The sequence below is a fragment of the Sparus aurata genome, chromosome 2, assembly GCF_900880675.1.
Source record: "Sparus aurata chromosome 2, fSpaAur1.1, whole genome shotgun sequence".
In the NCBI taxonomy this organism is placed as follows: Eukaryota; Metazoa; Chordata; class Actinopteri; order Spariformes; family Sparidae; genus Sparus; species Sparus aurata.
In genome coordinates, this window is record NC_044188.1 from 4,406,287 (window position 1) to 4,423,630 (window position 17,344).

The 17,344-nt window shown below is 43.6% G+C and overlaps 1 protein-coding gene across 2 annotated transcripts in view; it reads right to left on the reverse strand.

Moving 5' to 3' along the window:
* Window positions 1–15,984, reverse strand: part of caln1 (calneuron 1) — a 74,022-nt gene extending 58,038 nt beyond the window's left edge. Inside the window, exons 1-2 of one of the 2 annotated variants that reach the window (XM_030396508.1) lie at window positions 15,322–15,984; window positions 3,522–3,646 (exon numbers count right to left, since the gene is read on the reverse strand). In XM_030396508.1, coding sequence (XP_030252368.1) covers window positions 3,522–3,636 — 115 coding nt within the window. In that variant the 5' untranslated portion in view covers window positions 3,637–3,646; window positions 15,322–15,984. Of the gene's footprint in view, window positions 1–3,521; window positions 3,647–13,591; window positions 14,181–15,321 lie in introns of those variants that run through there. The other variant, XM_030396500.1, reaches the window with a different exon arrangement.
* Window positions 15,985–17,344: the final 1,360 nt, after the last annotated feature.

Consider the following 17,344-nt stretch of genomic DNA (forward strand, 5'->3'; position numbering starts at 1 on the left):
ATATCAATGTCTGAATTTGATTAATAGAGGACAAGATCTTAAGATAAAAAGTAGGGGTTTTTTTCAGGATATATATAAAAAGTAACTCACAGGACATCAACATTTCCGCAGAAGGTGGATGTGTGACATCTGTGCACTTCAGTGTGACTAATTTATGACACTCCGAAAATGGGTGAGATTTTTTTTTATGAGGTTAAGTGCCTCGGTGACAAGCACTTCATAACAAGAATGGATGTTATGAATGAGTAATTTCTCCCAGTCAGGTCTCAAATAAACTACAGAGAGTTGAAACATCCACACTCCTGAGCTGCTGTGATGCCGTCGCTCAACAGACAGCGTGTAGTAAACACTCGTAGTAATTATACAGGTGAGAAGCTCCACTTTCACAGAGTTTAGCTGACCTGATGAAGACCCTCTGAACACGAGCCGTTTCTTATTCTCCAAACAACATCAGCGCCCTGGAGCAGGAATGAGTATTTCATCCGCTGCAGATATCTCCATGCATATTAAAACTGGACCCTGACAGAGTATCTGGCTACTACCGTGCGCTCTGCAGCCAATTTTCCAGGCGGCAGCTTAATGTTGCATCGATGGATTAATATTTTGGAGATCTGGAGGAGTTGAGTTTGTGTGCCGGCTGCGAGGCTGCTGCTGACTCCGGCAGGCAGTAATTGATCAGGCTTGTGTTCTACAGGCCCAGGTGATTACTCTCAGACAGACTCCAAAACAAAAAGGTTCATAAACAGCCGCCGCTGCAGACATGAAGCCAGAGGCAGAAGCCAGCAGACGTGAATGCTCCTGGTGAGATAAGGTACCGGGAGAATAACGCGTCGCTGTGCTCTGTTGGCTCAGGTGAGGCAGACGCTGGAGGTTTTTGTAGCATCGTTTTGTCTTTGAATCATTGCCGACTATTAAACCGACTTGGATCTTTAAAACAAAACCTGTCACAAGTCTCTCTATTAGCCCTCTGGGACATACTATCTCATTTGAGGCGCGCTCGGCAACCTGAAATGTCTGAAAAACGAAGCTCCATATGGTTTGTGATTCTGCAGTGTGCAACAGACTTGATGCCAGAAAATATTCATTTCTATGCAGCGGCTCCAACTGTGTGACCGTCTGATCTGCGTTCAGATCACGTGACTGTCCGTGGGTCTCCTGTTGTCCTCTGCGTCATTATCTTTGTTTACATGCTGTACAGTCAAAGACCATAGAATTTTTTTTTTTCTTTTCCGTTGCAGCCAACGTTGTTCTTTAAGTGCTGCTAACGGTTTCTCTTAGCTTTGGCTCTGCGTCCCCCTCCAGCTGGCATGAAGTGTAACTAAACATAAAGCTGCAGAGAACTCTAATCATTTATATGCACAACTATATTCCATTTGCAGCCATTCTAGTCCAACTTTGTTGTTTTTTTATTGCTCAGTTGAGCTGACCTAAGCATCGCTTCTGAAAATAAATTAACTGAAATTTGGCTACGAATGAAAACACAGAGCAAAAACACGTACTTCATTTTTGTCCTTCCAGAACGCTATGATAGAGACACTGTTTGGATTGGGATTTCATCAACTATTGAAACACTGGCATTAATAATCACTATATAATAAAAGCTGATGGTCTCGTTTGCTGTTACAGGTCATTTATAATCATCATACGATTGACAAGAGATTCCTTGTAGTCACTTTAAACTAGCAACAGACGACTTTTGTGCTTTAATTTCTCATTTTGAGGTAAATCCTGATTGCACAGCTTGATGTCTGTAGAATAATGACAGCAGCTCCATTTTTTCCTAGACAATGAAGGTCGAATTATGGACACAAAAGGAAGCATGTTGCACAACCCGAACAGGAAGAGGCATTGTTTTTCCCGTGGTGGCCTTCTCCAGGTAACAATGGAACAACTGGAGTAACTGTGGAAACTGACAAAGAAAAACAATGCCGGTGATGGAGGAGGCAAAGACGGTGAAGAGGGAGAGTCATAGAGGTAAAGAAAAGAGTAAACAGACAAACATTCACTAGATGGATCGCTCTCCAATGTTGTGTTGTTCCGCCATTGATATTTGTTTCCTCCTACCACATGAGATGGTTCAAAACCAGCATGCTGTCTACTAGATCAGTAAGAATACGTATAATACAACTGCCTTCTCACAGCACTGAGATCTGAGTTTTTTCTGCTTTGGACAGTAGCCGGGCTTCTAGCAGTCGCCACGTTACTCTTTGTAAAAGAGGTACCAACAGTTATACCACAGGGAAAGTTGGAAAGTTGGAAAGTTGTCGATTTCTGTTTTAAAGGGATATTCCCGTGTAAATTTAATCCATGGTCTAAATCACTGTGAAACTGTGTTAGACTCCCTCTCGAGAGATCAAGTTAGCAGACCGCTAATTTACGGAGTTTTATCAACCTCAGAAACGACCGCACGACAACAATACACTGCAGTAAATGGATCCAAATATAAACCACCACCAAAAAGCCACAAATAATGCTCAGAACAGCACCAAACTTCAGCAACAGTACAAATAGGGTCTCAGCACATAGTCCGGGGCATCTAACCTCCGCTAGCTTAGCTGGATTTCTATTGGGAAGCTAAAAACAGATTTCAACTCTCCTCCATCAGCTTCCGGGTCGGGGAAGTCCCGACGCAACGATTACCGAGTGCAGTTAGAAACGCTCAATTCTGTTCTTTTCCCTGTCCACTCTCGATAATAACTGTTATAAACTGGCAGGTAAGACACATATGAACTCTGATTGCTTTTCCATGGAGTCATAATCAGACATTTTCATCCATGAGCCGCGGAACTCTACTGCACTCGGTAATCGACTCGTCGGGACTTCCCGTCAACAGGAAGCTGCTGCAGAAGAGTGGTACATTTAGTCAGCTTTTCAGTAGAAATCCAGCTAAGCTAGCAGAGGTTAGATGCCCCGGACTATGTGCTGAGACCCTATTTGTACTGTTGCTGAAGTTTGGTGCTGTTCTGAGCATTATTTGTGGCTTTTTGGTGGCGGTTTATATTTGGATCCATTTACTGCAGTGTATTGTTGTCGTACGGTCGTTTCTGAGGTTGATAAAACTCCGTAAATTAGCGGTCTGCTAACTTGATCTCTCGAGAGGGAGTCTAACACAGTTTCACGGTATGTTAGACCATGGATTTAACTTACACCAGAATATCCCTTTAATATCATAATCATTCAATCAAATACAAACTGTTTTTATACGTTTTTATCTGATAGGACAGTTTAGAAGAGGACTGGAAACGAGGGAGAGAGTGAGGGAAGACATCTGCAACGGACTTTCACTCAAGCATGAGTTCTGGATATCATTTACACTGAAATGCTACTGAATGAACATGTCAGAGTACAGTAACAACATCCAGTAGCCTCCGTGTTTCAATATAATCTGCTCATCTTCATTTGTCGTGAAATGGTGCCAATGATTATGGGGTAGAAAGGCCGGCAGCAGCAGCCAAATCACTTTAAAAGCACATTAAGCGTACGGCAGGACAGCAGCCAGACGGTTCACCGAGAAGTCTTACCGTCGAGCTCCTCCACGGAGATGCTGGCCAGCACATCGCTGTCGCTGTCCGACAGCGAGCGGCTCAGGTAGTTCCCCTTGTAGAGCAGGCCTGCCGTCACATGGTGGAACGGCATCTTCTCCTCCCTGGGAGACAACACAAGGACACGTTTAGACACAAGTGAAGGGAAGAGAGCAGCTGAACAGATTTCTCTCTTGGGTTTTTTTTGTGAGATCCATTCTGAGCACAAACACCAATTAAAAGCTCCACAGATTACACATGTTTCTAAACAAGGCTCATCACTGTTGTCAGGCATTCAAATTAGCCACTTATCAAGAATAACGTTATGAGAGTTAAGATGAGAGGTACATAAATCCTCTTTTCAACCCAACCACAGTAGAAATAAAACGAAATGCAGGGCCATAATCAGCAACGAGGAGCTGATGTGACCATTTGTGATTCCGGCGAAGCCGAAACAAATTCAGGTCCGAGGGGCATCGCCTAAACGAGATCGATAAATGAAGCAGAACTCATTCGCTAAATGGGAAGTCACACAGTGAGGAGAGCTCATATAACTAGAGGTAAATGTGGTGAATGTGTGTGTATGTGTCTGCGCGCGGGAGCATGCGTGTGTGTGTGTGTGTGTGTACTGTATGTGCAAATGTGAGCAAGGCAATTAATTATTCAATAAATCGAAGCCCAAGGGCGCTGGGGGAAAATAAGAGCGCACAGAGCAGAGAGACTTGGGCGCCGACTTCCTTCTCTCTAATTGGATTTCGTCTCGATGAGCACCTGGAGGAGACGCTTTTGAGACAGAATGAGGAGTTCAGAATGGGCTGAAACATTATACCCGGAGAGCTTTGGGCTTCTCTATGTTTTTTTTTTTAATTCTCTCTTTATCAGTTGAACTTTACAACACGTTCTTGCAGCTTTCGATAACACAAACCTTCGACGTCGAACATGCTTCTAACAACGTCACGCGCTCTTTGGAAGACGAGCAGCGGTTCGTTCTGCTCTTTGAGTTTTCAGCAGCATCACGTACAAAACTCCACAAACATTCAGTGTATTCCTCAGCGTGACACGTGCAGCCTGCTGTTCAAGGTTGCTTCGCCATTTCACAAATGTGAGCTCTGTTGAGGCGAATGAGTGCACCTCGCCTGTGCTCGTGTTGTTGGTTTATACATCACACTATGAATCGATCAGGTGAATCATTGCTGCGCTGGTCGTACGGCTCTGCATACTTAATGTAACAAGGTTGTTCTTGTTGCAATTAATGTTTTATTAATGTTATTAATGCTTTATCAGGAGGACGCCGTTTTTTTTTTGCACAGGCTGATAACAAAGAAGAAAAAACTCTGCTTGTTTTATCTGTTTAGCTTGTTTAAACTCATCCTGCAGGATAAACGTATGTCAGCTCACAGGATCGTTCTGGTATTTAGTTGGTTTTTTTTTTTGCAATTAAAAGATAAAGGGAAGAAGGGAACACAAACACATTAAGACCTCTGCTGTGGACGGTTTCGCAACTCGCAACATCACTTATAACTGTAGATACGAGGCCTTCCGAAATTAAGATGATTTAGTCATTCTTCAGTTGTAAATGTTCGTAAGTCACGGTCTAATAAACCATCAAGACGTCTTACAGAGCAACATAAAAAGTCAGTCTGCAGGAGGATACAAACCGGCTAAGGGATTTTTCACAACCTGGCAACCAAAGAGGTTGTTGCAATGTGAAGTGTACGTATAAGATTCTGTATCGATGCAGTGATGCAATTACGAGTTTGCATAATGTTTGTTATTGTCACAGTTCAGTTGTAATGTGACCAAACAATGACACTCTCATGCAAAATTGCAAAGTGAATAATGAGATTTGAACAGAAACGAAACAAATGCCACGCATAAACTTTCATGTCCGAGTTGAGCTAACGTGTGTGTTCAAACGGAACCAACAGGAGTGTTTTTATGTTTTCTAACTTTTCTTGTAGTGGCCCGTCTGACGTTCAGGGGTTCCCTCTCCCTCTCTCCTCTCACAACTTCAGCAGTTCCATAAAATAACGGCACAAGAAAGACAAAAAAAAAAGATTCTTGGCAGCGAAAGTATATTATATTCGAATATCTGTCCAATAAATGGTAAAATATATCTTTAATTTTACTTTGTGCTCCCATTATCCCCTTTTAAAAGCTTTTTTTTACCTCTACGTCCGGCACCAACCAATGATCATGTTTCACTAGTTAAGAGCTGTCGGCCATCTGTCACCTCACAAATTGAAAAAAAAAGCTCCCCTGCATCTTTCTTGTTTGTCAGTTTAATAAGCATGAATATTAAGACGTCTGCTCCGACGCCTCAAGCCTTTTTTATGACCAGCCTTCCTGCATGTTATGTCATTTTTTGATTCATCAATTATTCAGTCATCTCTCTGCTGTCATTATGAATATTACAATCATCGCTCCTGTCTGTTCTGCTACCGGCCAACCATTATAGCTGTTATATATACACACAATGTCTGAAGTCAGCTGTTTGGGCGCAGGTGTAAACTATCCTGGGTTTATTAGTCAGAAGGATTTACTACGCAGGGAAAGAATTTACATACATGCCATTACAATAAATCTGTCCGGACCAGGCTGCATTCAGAGTTTCTTGGAAAACCTTAATTACATTGAAAAGCTGAGAAGGGAGGGAAAAGTGGAAAATTGCCCTTTGGCTCTGCAGCAGCAGAAGTGTGTGTTTGTGCAACATTGTCAGTCCTCTCACGTTTCCGTCACTTTGTCTCTGCATCCTAAAGTAATCTGCTTATCTGGCTAAAAGCTCGCGCTAACCTGCGCTGAGCAGAGGACGGACGTGTTCAGCAACGAGGAGCTGAACGATGTTGAACAAGCTGAAGAAAACAACCTCGGAGGTCTACATATCATGTAGCTGTTCTAGTCCACGTGGACTTTGTGGTGACAGTTTTCTCAACTGAGCGTGGACTTTAAAAACGACTCATTATCCATCAAACCAAAACCAAATGCACCAGTTCAAGCCTCTCAGGTGGAAGTGTCCTTTGGCAAGACACTGAACCCGAACCTGATGTATGAATTACTATAAGTCGCTTTGGACAAAAGCGTCGGATAAATGCCCTAAAATATAAATGATTGTGTACCTTTTCTGTTTAATTTATATCGTACTATCAGTCAGTCTGTTGTTGCGAGCACCATCCTCTTCCCTGAGGTTTTCCTGAGGTGCGGGCAACAAAGCGAAGGACGCCAACAGACTGAATAAACTCATCAAGAAGGCAGGATCTATTGTTGGCTCTGAGCTTGTCCCCCTTGGAGGAGGTGGCGGAGGACAGGACGCTGGCAAAACTGCTGGCTTTCATGGACGATGTCTCTCAGCCCCCTCCACAAAACTCTGGACAAGCTGAAGAGAAGCTTCGGCATCAGACTCAATCAACCCCGCCGCCTAAAGGAACGGCACAGGAAATCATTCCTACCTGGTTCCTACCTTCCTACCCCACTAATCGATTGAATGAAGCATCACAAACGTCTTCTACTTTATAGGGGCGTAAAGCAGATCTGATACCAAGCGTCAACTGAGAGCTTTAAATTTGGCTGACTGTAAACGCTGCTTGTTAAAGGCTCCAGAGTTCCTTCAGTCGCTCGTCTCTCCTCGTTAGACGGAAAAACTTCTTGACAAAGTTGCGGCTCAGCTGCGCGCGGAGCGTGAGAGAGGCTGGACGCAGTCACTCCCACAACTTCACAGAAAGAAAACAGGTTCGTCTTTTAAACAGGACATCAAACTAGATCAATTGATGGTATTGTCTTTATCGTACACCTTGTTTGAAAATACGTCGATGTACCACAAAAATGTCGATTCTCGCTGCATGACTCTAGCTGCTGCACAGGTTCTTTGAACGCTCCCCCAAAGAGCAGAGCTTTCTACATCAATTCAACAGAACTGTGTAACGATTTGCTCTTGACAGCTGAGCGCTGCTTCGCAAAGATGAGCCGACTTCTTAGAGCCCCTGACACAAGAACACTTTCTGTATCACTGAACATCACCAATTACACGTATTGACGTATTTGACCTTTCCAAACAGCTGGAGAAGGAGCCCGGGCAAACAAAGACGTAGTCGTGCCTATAAGAGCGCAGAGCGAGCGCGGCATCTTAACAAGACGTCAGGTTTTACTGCAGTGTTTTCCAGAACATCCCACAAGGATATCATGTTTTTAATGCAGCAGACGAGCCGTGAGATAATGTGCCGAAACAGTGACACAACTGATCTCCAAACCCCTTAGGAAGGCAGCGTTGAACAGAGCTGCTCGCATCCCTCAGCATCATTACACTTGATTAAATTGATCAAGGTCTCAGCTGAACAAGCTAATTTGCCCTTCAGGAGCAGAGCAACATACAGTAATCACTTAAATCAGGAAGTAATCACCGCAGCCTCCGACCAGGACCACATCCAACGTTTTTCTCTTTCTCTTTCCCCTCATCTAATCTCTATTCTCTGCACACTGGTGTATCAGTTCAGCAGAAGAAGAGCCGAGGATTCTGGGATTTAATAGTCAGATTGAATAGCTGATAAAAATGAGCCGTAGAAATGACTCGGAGATAAAATCACCTCGGTATTTTACTGAGCGAGCTGCTTTGATGAGTTTCTACATTCCCTGGTTCTTTGAGGATGCGATCAAGATCCTTTTTTCCGCCTGACAACAGGGCTGCGATCACCATCCCTGTCAGCAGCACTGTGGATCAATTATTTGATTGATTGATTGATTGATTGATTGGCTGTTTATGTTATCAAGTAACATAAAACGGAGATAAAATGCTGATCACAGCTTCCCAGATAAGAAAAACAGACGTCTTCACAAGCGTTAAATCCATTTTTAAAATTATCTAAAATTATGGGAGAAGACTGTTGACTGATCAATTAATCAACTAATTGTTTCAGCTTCACTCATTACCTTTAAATGGTTGTACAGAAGTCTATCTAAGAATGGAAAGCCTGACCAGGGTTGATTGTTTTATTGGAGCCGTTGCAACATCTCAGGACTGTGTAAAAAACCTCACGTGAAACACTGAAAGCAGAATAAACCTGCCGTGGTTTTACAGGGTAGTCAATCAAATTTTACATCACATTCAGGCCATTAGCTAATGCGGTTATCCAGAGTAACTTTCAGGGAGCGGGTGAAGTCAGATTCGGGTGTCCGGGCTCAAGGACACGTCAGATTGACCGGACACACGTCGGCGGCACTAGCTGTGATTGGACCGGTGGAGTTAATTCAGACGCTCCGATCAAAATGTATTTTACTACAGTCTGATTCCTGGGGCTTGTTTTCCAGATAATAACCAAGAATCAGCTTTTTTGTTGCAGAAAAGGTAAACACGGTCGCCACTTTTAATAATGTTTCAAAGTTTTAATACACTGACGGAACAAAATTCTACATAGTTTGTGTTTTATTTGAGAGAGTTAAATGAAGGATATATAGAATTAAGTGTTTTCAGTTAACTTGTCCACACTCACTTCCTGGTTGGCAGTGTTGGGGAGACGTTGAACTACATAGCTTAACTACAATTTGCTGTAACTTGCTGGTAGTTAAACTACATTCATATTTTGTGCTGTGTCAAGTAATTCAGCTACTTTTTGGGTCATTTTTTGTAGTTTAACTACTCAATTTACAAACTACAATTCTGACAAATAACATGAAATATTTTTTATTGGAAAAAGAACTATATAACATACATTTTATTTTGAAACATGTCGTGACATGCCAAGCCAACGCTGCCTCTGATTGGCTTGCCCCCGCAGCACTCAAATGCTTCACAGAGTTGGCGGGTCTTTGTGCCAAGGAAGGCAGCGCTCATATGGCACAAACACGTCATGGACAACCTTCCCGCTATCACCGATGCGCTCTGAACGCGCCAGCCCAACCGCGGCCATATTTGAGCATGCACATGTTGGATATAGATGCATCTGCAGACACGACCTACATGTTCACATGGGAGCCCTGCAAGCCGAAAACAACAATAATTTTGACTTTTTTCGACTTTTTCCTCTCGAGTTGAGAGGCATATTTCTTCTGTCAGTGAATTTTTTGTAGGCTGTTATATTTTGTTTCACATACACCATATGTTGATTTATTTAACACTGAGTATAATGAGTAAGTAGTTACTAAAGCTAGAAATGTAGTTTGTTCAAACTATTGCGAGGCTGAACTACATGTAGTTTTACAAGTTACGCTTGCAAAGTAGTTTCCCCAACACTGGAGGTGTCACCGCAGGTTGGTTACAAAATAACAGCAGTGCAGCTGTAAAATGAATCCAGCAAGTCACGGGTTGCTTTGTTGTTTGGTGAGTAAACACACCAGAACACGTGCACTTTAGCGCTGCTTCTGGCTCGAACGGTTACAGCAAAACTCAAATATCACTAATGCAACAAATATTAAAAATGTAGCTGTTTTTCGGGGGACTTTTTCTGTTTGCAGTCCCTGTTTTTAACACTTTTAACAGCCACTGATGGAAACTGAAGACCAAGTTCTTGTTTCCAGTTTCTAATATTGGTTGCCAGTTGCATGATCACATTATCAAAGTCTATTAATCGCCTAAAGCCAGGTTGCTAGAAGTGAAAGTTGAGTTTAACAGCTGACAAAAAGGTCAGATTCTGTCAATTAGTTTCAGTAATACCTTCAGTACATCAGACATACAGAAGAGGAACAATTCATTTCTACTATTACATATAACAACATCTACCTGAGTAGAGGTAAGAGGAGTGTTCAGGTTTCACAGGTCAAAGAGTGACAGAAGAAAATGTTCTGTACGGTCTCGATGGAGATGAACACGTCCTTGATTAAAAGCTCTAAATTCAGAGGACGGCATGCAGAAACCATTAAAGTAACTACAGACCAAAACATTATACAGAGAGGGAGGCTGCATTCATCGCTGGATTTGATGATGGGTGTCGAAATTATGATGATGATGATGATGATGATGATGATGATGATGATGATGATGATGATTATGACGATGATGTGCAATTAGTCAAGAATAACTAACGATGTTTAACGTGGTGTGAACGCACAGTTCAGATTTATATTCAAAGGACGCCTCCTGTTAGAAAATGGGGAACTTCAGAGCAAATATGGTTTTCTTTCAACCACAGTAAAACTATCCTGCGGTCGCCCGACAGTCGACGAACGATTACCGCGTCATTAAAGCCGCTTTTAAGTCTTTTCCGGCGTGGTTAAGACTGGGTCGCAGCCAAACTGAACCCAATTACGGCCGAGACATAAATAAACCCACCTACACCGAAGTCGTGTGCACGCCTCGCGGGAAAAGCACGACCTGTACTGACACTTCAAGGATAAGACAAAGATGACATGACTAATCAAAACACTCTGACCCTGAAGGAGGAAGCACTGAGCCGCAATTAAGCTGTAACCATTAAAATGCCGCGTGTCCTCAGAGCGCCGGTGAACTCGTTCCTCTTATTGTGTCCAATTAGACGTCGCTAACGAGAGTCACACTTTAAAATAGAGGTGTGGTTTAAGAGAGCAGCATCAGGGCATCGCTACTAAAGGAGACATTTTTTCTCGAATCAATTATTTCAGTCGAAATGCCAAAATATGCAAAATGCTCATTAAAAGCTTGGATGCCAGAACGCTTCGAACTGTGGAGCTGCAATTCAATTTATGATCAAACAAAACTGAGAAAAGCAGATAACTCTCCCGGTTAAGAATCCAGAGAGAGGTGTGTGTGTTGTCTTCCTTAATTTCTTACACAATGGATTGATTATCAAAAGTCTTGTCAATGTTTTCTGTCGATTAAACAGCTTATGAATCGTCTACGCAGTGCAATTCAAACATGTCGGATAAAGAGCTGCAACAGATAGCCGTTTGATCAATCAGTCGATTGAAAGATACTGTTTTGATGATCGTATAATCATTTAAAAGTCAATAATTTCTTGCTCTAGTTCCTTCAATGTAAAGATTTGCTTCCTTTCTTTGTCATATATGATCCTGAACGAAGAGTCTTTGGGTTTTAAAGCGCTGATTGGATAAAAGGAGAAATTTGAATATGTCAAAACAATTAATCAGTGGATTACTCGATAAAGAATCATCAGTTACAGCCCTTCATAGTTTGTTTGTTTATTTGTAAGACACCATCACCATCTCACAGACTGAACACTTTATATTTTGTGCACCTTGTTGGACAAACAGGCTCCTCCAAAATAATAAAACCGTCTCTTAATCGTCTCCTTTTGAAATACTGAATAATAAACCACACACTGATCTTCTCCTCTGCATTTAAATCCGACATGTCACTCTGACCTGCGAGTGCCAAGCCTCTCCCTCTCCCTCTCTCTCTTTACGACATAACTAATCAAACGACCACGCCAGAGCTCGGAACCAGACCTCGGTTCTGGGTCTCGACTCCTGGAGAGTGCAACCTGATGAGGAGAGCGCAGCTTTTTATTCAAAGCTTTCTGCATGACAAGGAGGCCAGATGGCAATTTCTCCACATCAGACCCTGCAGCACAACAGCCAGCAGCAATGGTCCGATACTGATGGGGACACGAGCAGAACACGGTGTACTGGCAGCAGAACCTCCAGCCACAAAATCATTTGTGTGAGAAGAACCCGGGCACAGTGACATCTTTACGAGGACTGTATGTATGGCTCCTCTACGGTGAGAAAAGACACCAGTAGTTTCAATAATTCCTCTTCAAGCGACAGAAAAAAAGACTATTTCCATAAAACTGACGAATTGGCATTCCTTCCCATCACACTGACAAACTGCTGGACTATGATACCAAAAGGAAAGGTGAGCTTTGCTCTCAACGTAAATCCCCACTGAATCACACGGGGCAGTTAACACGTTCTGCGCTGCTCTCTGCCGCCTCACATTTCAGTTTGGATTCAGAGACGTGACAGCGAGAACAAAAAAAACACCTGCGAAGGCGTCACGCGCTGAGGTGTGGCCACGTTGGATGAATACTTTAAAACTTTCCACCCACAGAGAGAAATGTAGCAGCGAGTTTTCAGTGTGTGTGTGTTTTTTTTTTGTTTTTTTACAATTTTCCATCGCTGCCTGAGAAAAATGGAAGCAGCCAACCGGTCATAAAAATGACGGCAGCATTGTTAAAATATAGCTAAGATCCTGATGTGTGTAGAATCCATCAGAGCTGCAACAAATCAGTCAATCGAGACTTTTTTGGATAATCGATTAATCACAAATCTCAAACATTTTCTCGTTCCAGCTTCTTAAATTTGAGGATTTGCTGCTTTTCTTTATTACTTCATGTCAGCAAATAAAAAGTCTTTGTGGTTTTGGACTGTTGCTTGAGCAAAAGAATCAATTCGAAAGGCGTCACTTCGGGCTCTACGTAGCTCACAATTATTTGACATTTTTTGGACTAAATGATTAATCGTTGATAGTAAGGATCGTAAGTTGCAGCTCCCGAATCTATAAACTTTATGTCAACTCAAAACTGAGGTTTTGCAGTTGCTCCAACATGTTATTGACACGGCCTGTGGCGTTTCCATACAGCGAGGCAGCTCAGTGCCGTCTGATGACTCTGTCTACTCACAGATCTGTGCAAACACCTTTGAAAATACTCTACACCGCCGCAGCAAACACACAAACAGATGCTTAAAGAAATCATCAATGTAAAAACAAGGCGGTTTCTTTTAGCAAGTCATGAGAGGGAACAATTACCAATTGCTTTCAACCATTTCTGATCCTGAGGTGTGAACAGTGACACCAAGTTGTGCGACGCAGACAACAGAACAAATGTGTGTGTGTGACGGTGGGTCAGTAATGTAAATAATGAGGTGAAAATCATCATTATGGATGAATAACGCCTTCTGTGGGAGCAATTAATGGTTAACTGACTTCCCCGTGCTGTGGACTGTGCAGTACAGGCACACATGATGCTTTTAAAACGCAGCCAACTGGGTGCAAAGACAATCCATCAAACGCTCGCTGCAAACAGGAGTCAAACTGAGAAAAGAGACGGGAGCGTCTCACAGAAGTGCCACCTCTCTGCACACATTACCAGCTGCCTCCTGCAGCAACAGACTCTCTTTCTCTCCATCTCTCCCCTGCTGATTCTTACCCATACTGGTGGCTTTCACTGTACTCAGCAGGATCCTGCAGCACAACAGGCTCCCTCGCCGGACTCTCCATCACGTCCACAGCCCCGTCCCTCAGGTACGGGTTGCCTGGCAAGTCTCCATTTACCTCAGAGTGCGTCCCCGGCGGCGGCATGCCGGTGGGCTCCACTGTCTGAGGATCGGGCTCTGTGACCTCCTCCTCCATCGGACTCCTTTAGATGCAGCTGTGCCTCCAGCAGCAGCAGCAGACTGCCTGTCCACAAACCACTGAGCCAGGCTGCCTCCACAGTTTGGGCTTGTCCCAGAGCAGCGGCATCGGTTCCCAGAAACCCGTTGTTAATATTTGAGCAGTGAGAGCAGCAGGTACGACAGCTCCTCTCATGCTCCACTCCTTGGCTCCTCACTCTCTCCCTCCCTCTCTCCCTCTCTCCCTCCCTCCTTCCTTCTCTGTGACTCCCTCTCTCCCCCTTTGCTCTCTCACTCACTCTCCAGTGCAAACATTCCTCCACATGGGGAGACAGAGTGGAGGGCTCATTAGTGAGTCCCAATGACAGACTCAGCCCTGCCTGCAGGCGGCTGTGCTCACAAAATACACAAGTGGGGAGGGAGAGAGAGAGGGAGAGAGGGAGGGAGAGAGAGAGAGACAGAGGGAGAGAGAGAGAGAGAGGGAGAGAATGGGAGACAGAGGGAGACAGAGAGGAATGGGGAGACAGGTTGCAGACAGATTCAAAATTGGGTATGACAGACCAACAGGAGCTGACAAGGACGAAAAAGTAGGAAGCAAAATTGACAGTAGCCGACGAGTGTGTGTGTGTGTGTGTGTGTGTGCTTGTGTGTGTGTGTTCGTGCAGGAAGCACACACACGCGCGATTTAATATCCCTTGTGATGGTGCTTACAGTGCGCTCTGCAGGTCAACACGGAGATGCTGTGAAGGCGCATCACGCAGAGAGCGACACATCTCCGGGAGGGCGCGCCGTGCGTAACAGCGTGCGCCACCGCGAGCAGCAAGAGCGCGCGTCGGACGCTGCGCAACGGGATGATGATGAGGATGATGATGATGATGATGATGGTGGGTGGCCGGCGGGGGGTCCACTTTGATAGCTTAGTCCCGGCTCCAGTACATCACATCGACCCCGCACACACACACACACGCACACACGCACGCACACACACACTTCCTGCGAGCAGCTCGTCATCACTACATTAATGCAACAGCTCCTCTCATCTCCAACAGGCGTTAGTGTCGATATTCTCATCGAAAGATCAGAAATTCTGTGGTTTTCTTTTTTTAAAAACAATCACACAAGCTTCTCCCTGAAAGCAGCCTGGCGGGTGGGAGATGCCACATATCTCCAGACGGTTTATTTAAAAGCAGGTCAGCCGTCAATAATTCATGAAAAAACTTTATGAAACACGGATCAGACGATGCTGCAGCCGGTGACACATCTCACTGCACAGGAAAACATTTCATTTGACTTATTTTGCAAGCTTATTCTCACACGTTCTCCTCAGTGTTCACCATCTGCTGAGGCATAAAATATTGAATATCATAGCAGATATTGTTCAGACTCCTGGGATGTGATTTGACACCAGCAGGTCCCGACCGATCCGAACAACAGTTGTTTGTCTGGCACCGAACCAAAAAAAAATCTCAGCAGGCTCCAGCAACGAGCTGCAGCATATTTATCATCACACAGAAAGATAATGTATCGTCTGACGTCCAAAACTTACCTGTAAAAGGGTCTTGAGTGTGTGTGCGATGATCCGTCAAATCCGCTAATCGATGCTGGCGGTAGGATCCAGTTTAGACACCTGTGGTGGACCAGGCGCGTCGATCGATCCGGATTGATCGTCGTGTTCTCACAGAGTTAATCCTGTTTTATGTTGGAGATTCAGTGCACACATCGTCAAACAAATGAAGAGGTCACAGATTCGGTTCTTGCGTTTTATTTCCCTCTCATGTGAAGTCCAGCAGCAGCAGCAGCAGCAGCGACGCGCCGCGCGTTCAGTCGAGTTGCACTTTTTTCGCCAAACTCTCATTAATTAATTTAATTCCTCCTCTCGTTCGCGTCGCTTCCGGTGATAATCACGCGCGGTGATGTACAGTCAGAGACGAAGCTCCACTGCAAAGGTCCGTTCATTCAAAGTTTAATCCACACACACACACACACACGGACACACACACGGAAACACACAGGTGCTGCTGAGTGAGGTTCAGATGGATGAGAGCAGCCCGGCGGCGACAGGAGACTCCAACCCAGATCAATACGCAATCGAACAGGAGAGCATGTGATTGGCTGATTTCACTCCGGTTTGCCTGAACACGTTTATTGTTTCATCTTTAACCAGAGAAACTATCAGAACTGTTGACGTGAAGCTGTCTGAGCGGACAGATGTCCTGCTGCGCGCCTCGTCTTCAGCTTTAAAAAATCAATCTGTGTCAGAGGAGCCAAAACAAGATTTATTTTCCGGTTCAAACTTTCAAAATAATGTTTTCATTGTTGGCCACAGACACAAAACATTTTAGCATTGCTGTAAAAATTATTGTTTCTCTTCATATGTTATCTAAAAGTCTCTATTTACTTAATTTATTTAATTTTATTTGTTTCATGTCATCGTCTTTGATTTTCAGACAGTTTATTTTTAACTTTTATTTCTGAAGTTGAAGCGTCCAATTTCCGGGTTTTCTCATTATTTCTGCAAAACTTTACAAAACTCCCAAAGTACTTGTTAACCTGAAGTCAGTGATGAACACTGATGTAATGTGAATAAATGCAGTATTATGAAAATACTTGTACTTTACTTGAGTATTTCCATTTCCTGCCACTGCATTTATGAAGGCAAATATTGTACTTTGTACTCTCAGTGGGACATTTTTTTATTCATTCATTTCATCAGCAATCAGTTGAAACGAACACAGGTTCACATAAGAAGAACAATCCAGAATATCCAGCCTCCATAACATGTCGACCCATAATATACATACATAAATATATAAATACATTTCTTATAATTTACCTTCAGTTGTGCTTTTAATAAAATCACCTTTGCTACTTCAGTATATTTGATATCGGATACTTTGAGTACTATCCATATCAAAGTAATATTTCAACACAAGTTTGACTTTTGGGTACTTTTAGCAACACTGATGTGAATATGAGTTGGTGGATTTTTGTATTTTGATGTGTGTTTTCTTCACCATGTGGAGCTTGACCTTGTCATTTACAGCCAGCTCCCAACAGCTCGGATCTGGTTCTGGTTCTGCAGGAACAGGATCAGGCAGATATAATCACTCGTGGCGAAGGAGACCCAAAGAAACCAAATGATAGTTCAGATAAATCCTTGGCTGGCTTCTGTGTTGACTTTCAGATGACCATTATTTGCTTCCAGCTGAGAACGTCAGTCTTATTCCTCTGATGCACGGCCCAGTTCAGACCGCTGCACGCTGACTGATGTCTCCCAGAGACAGAAACAAGAGCGATGAGACGCAGCAGCCTCCGACTCTGCGATGAAAGAAAGAATAAATCAGAAACGGTTTCGCTCTGACACGCTGCAGGTTGGTGTTTCTCTCAGGATAAAAAGGGCTTGTTATGAAACTGGTGACACTGCTGTAAGTGATGAGTTGTGTGTTCGAATGGAGTGACACCTGCTCTGCAAAATGAAAAGTTACCCCGGGGCTTTTTAGAGGACGGCGAACACGCAGCTGACAAACTGATGTCTGCTGTCTACATGTGGAGCTGTGAGTAAAACTGTC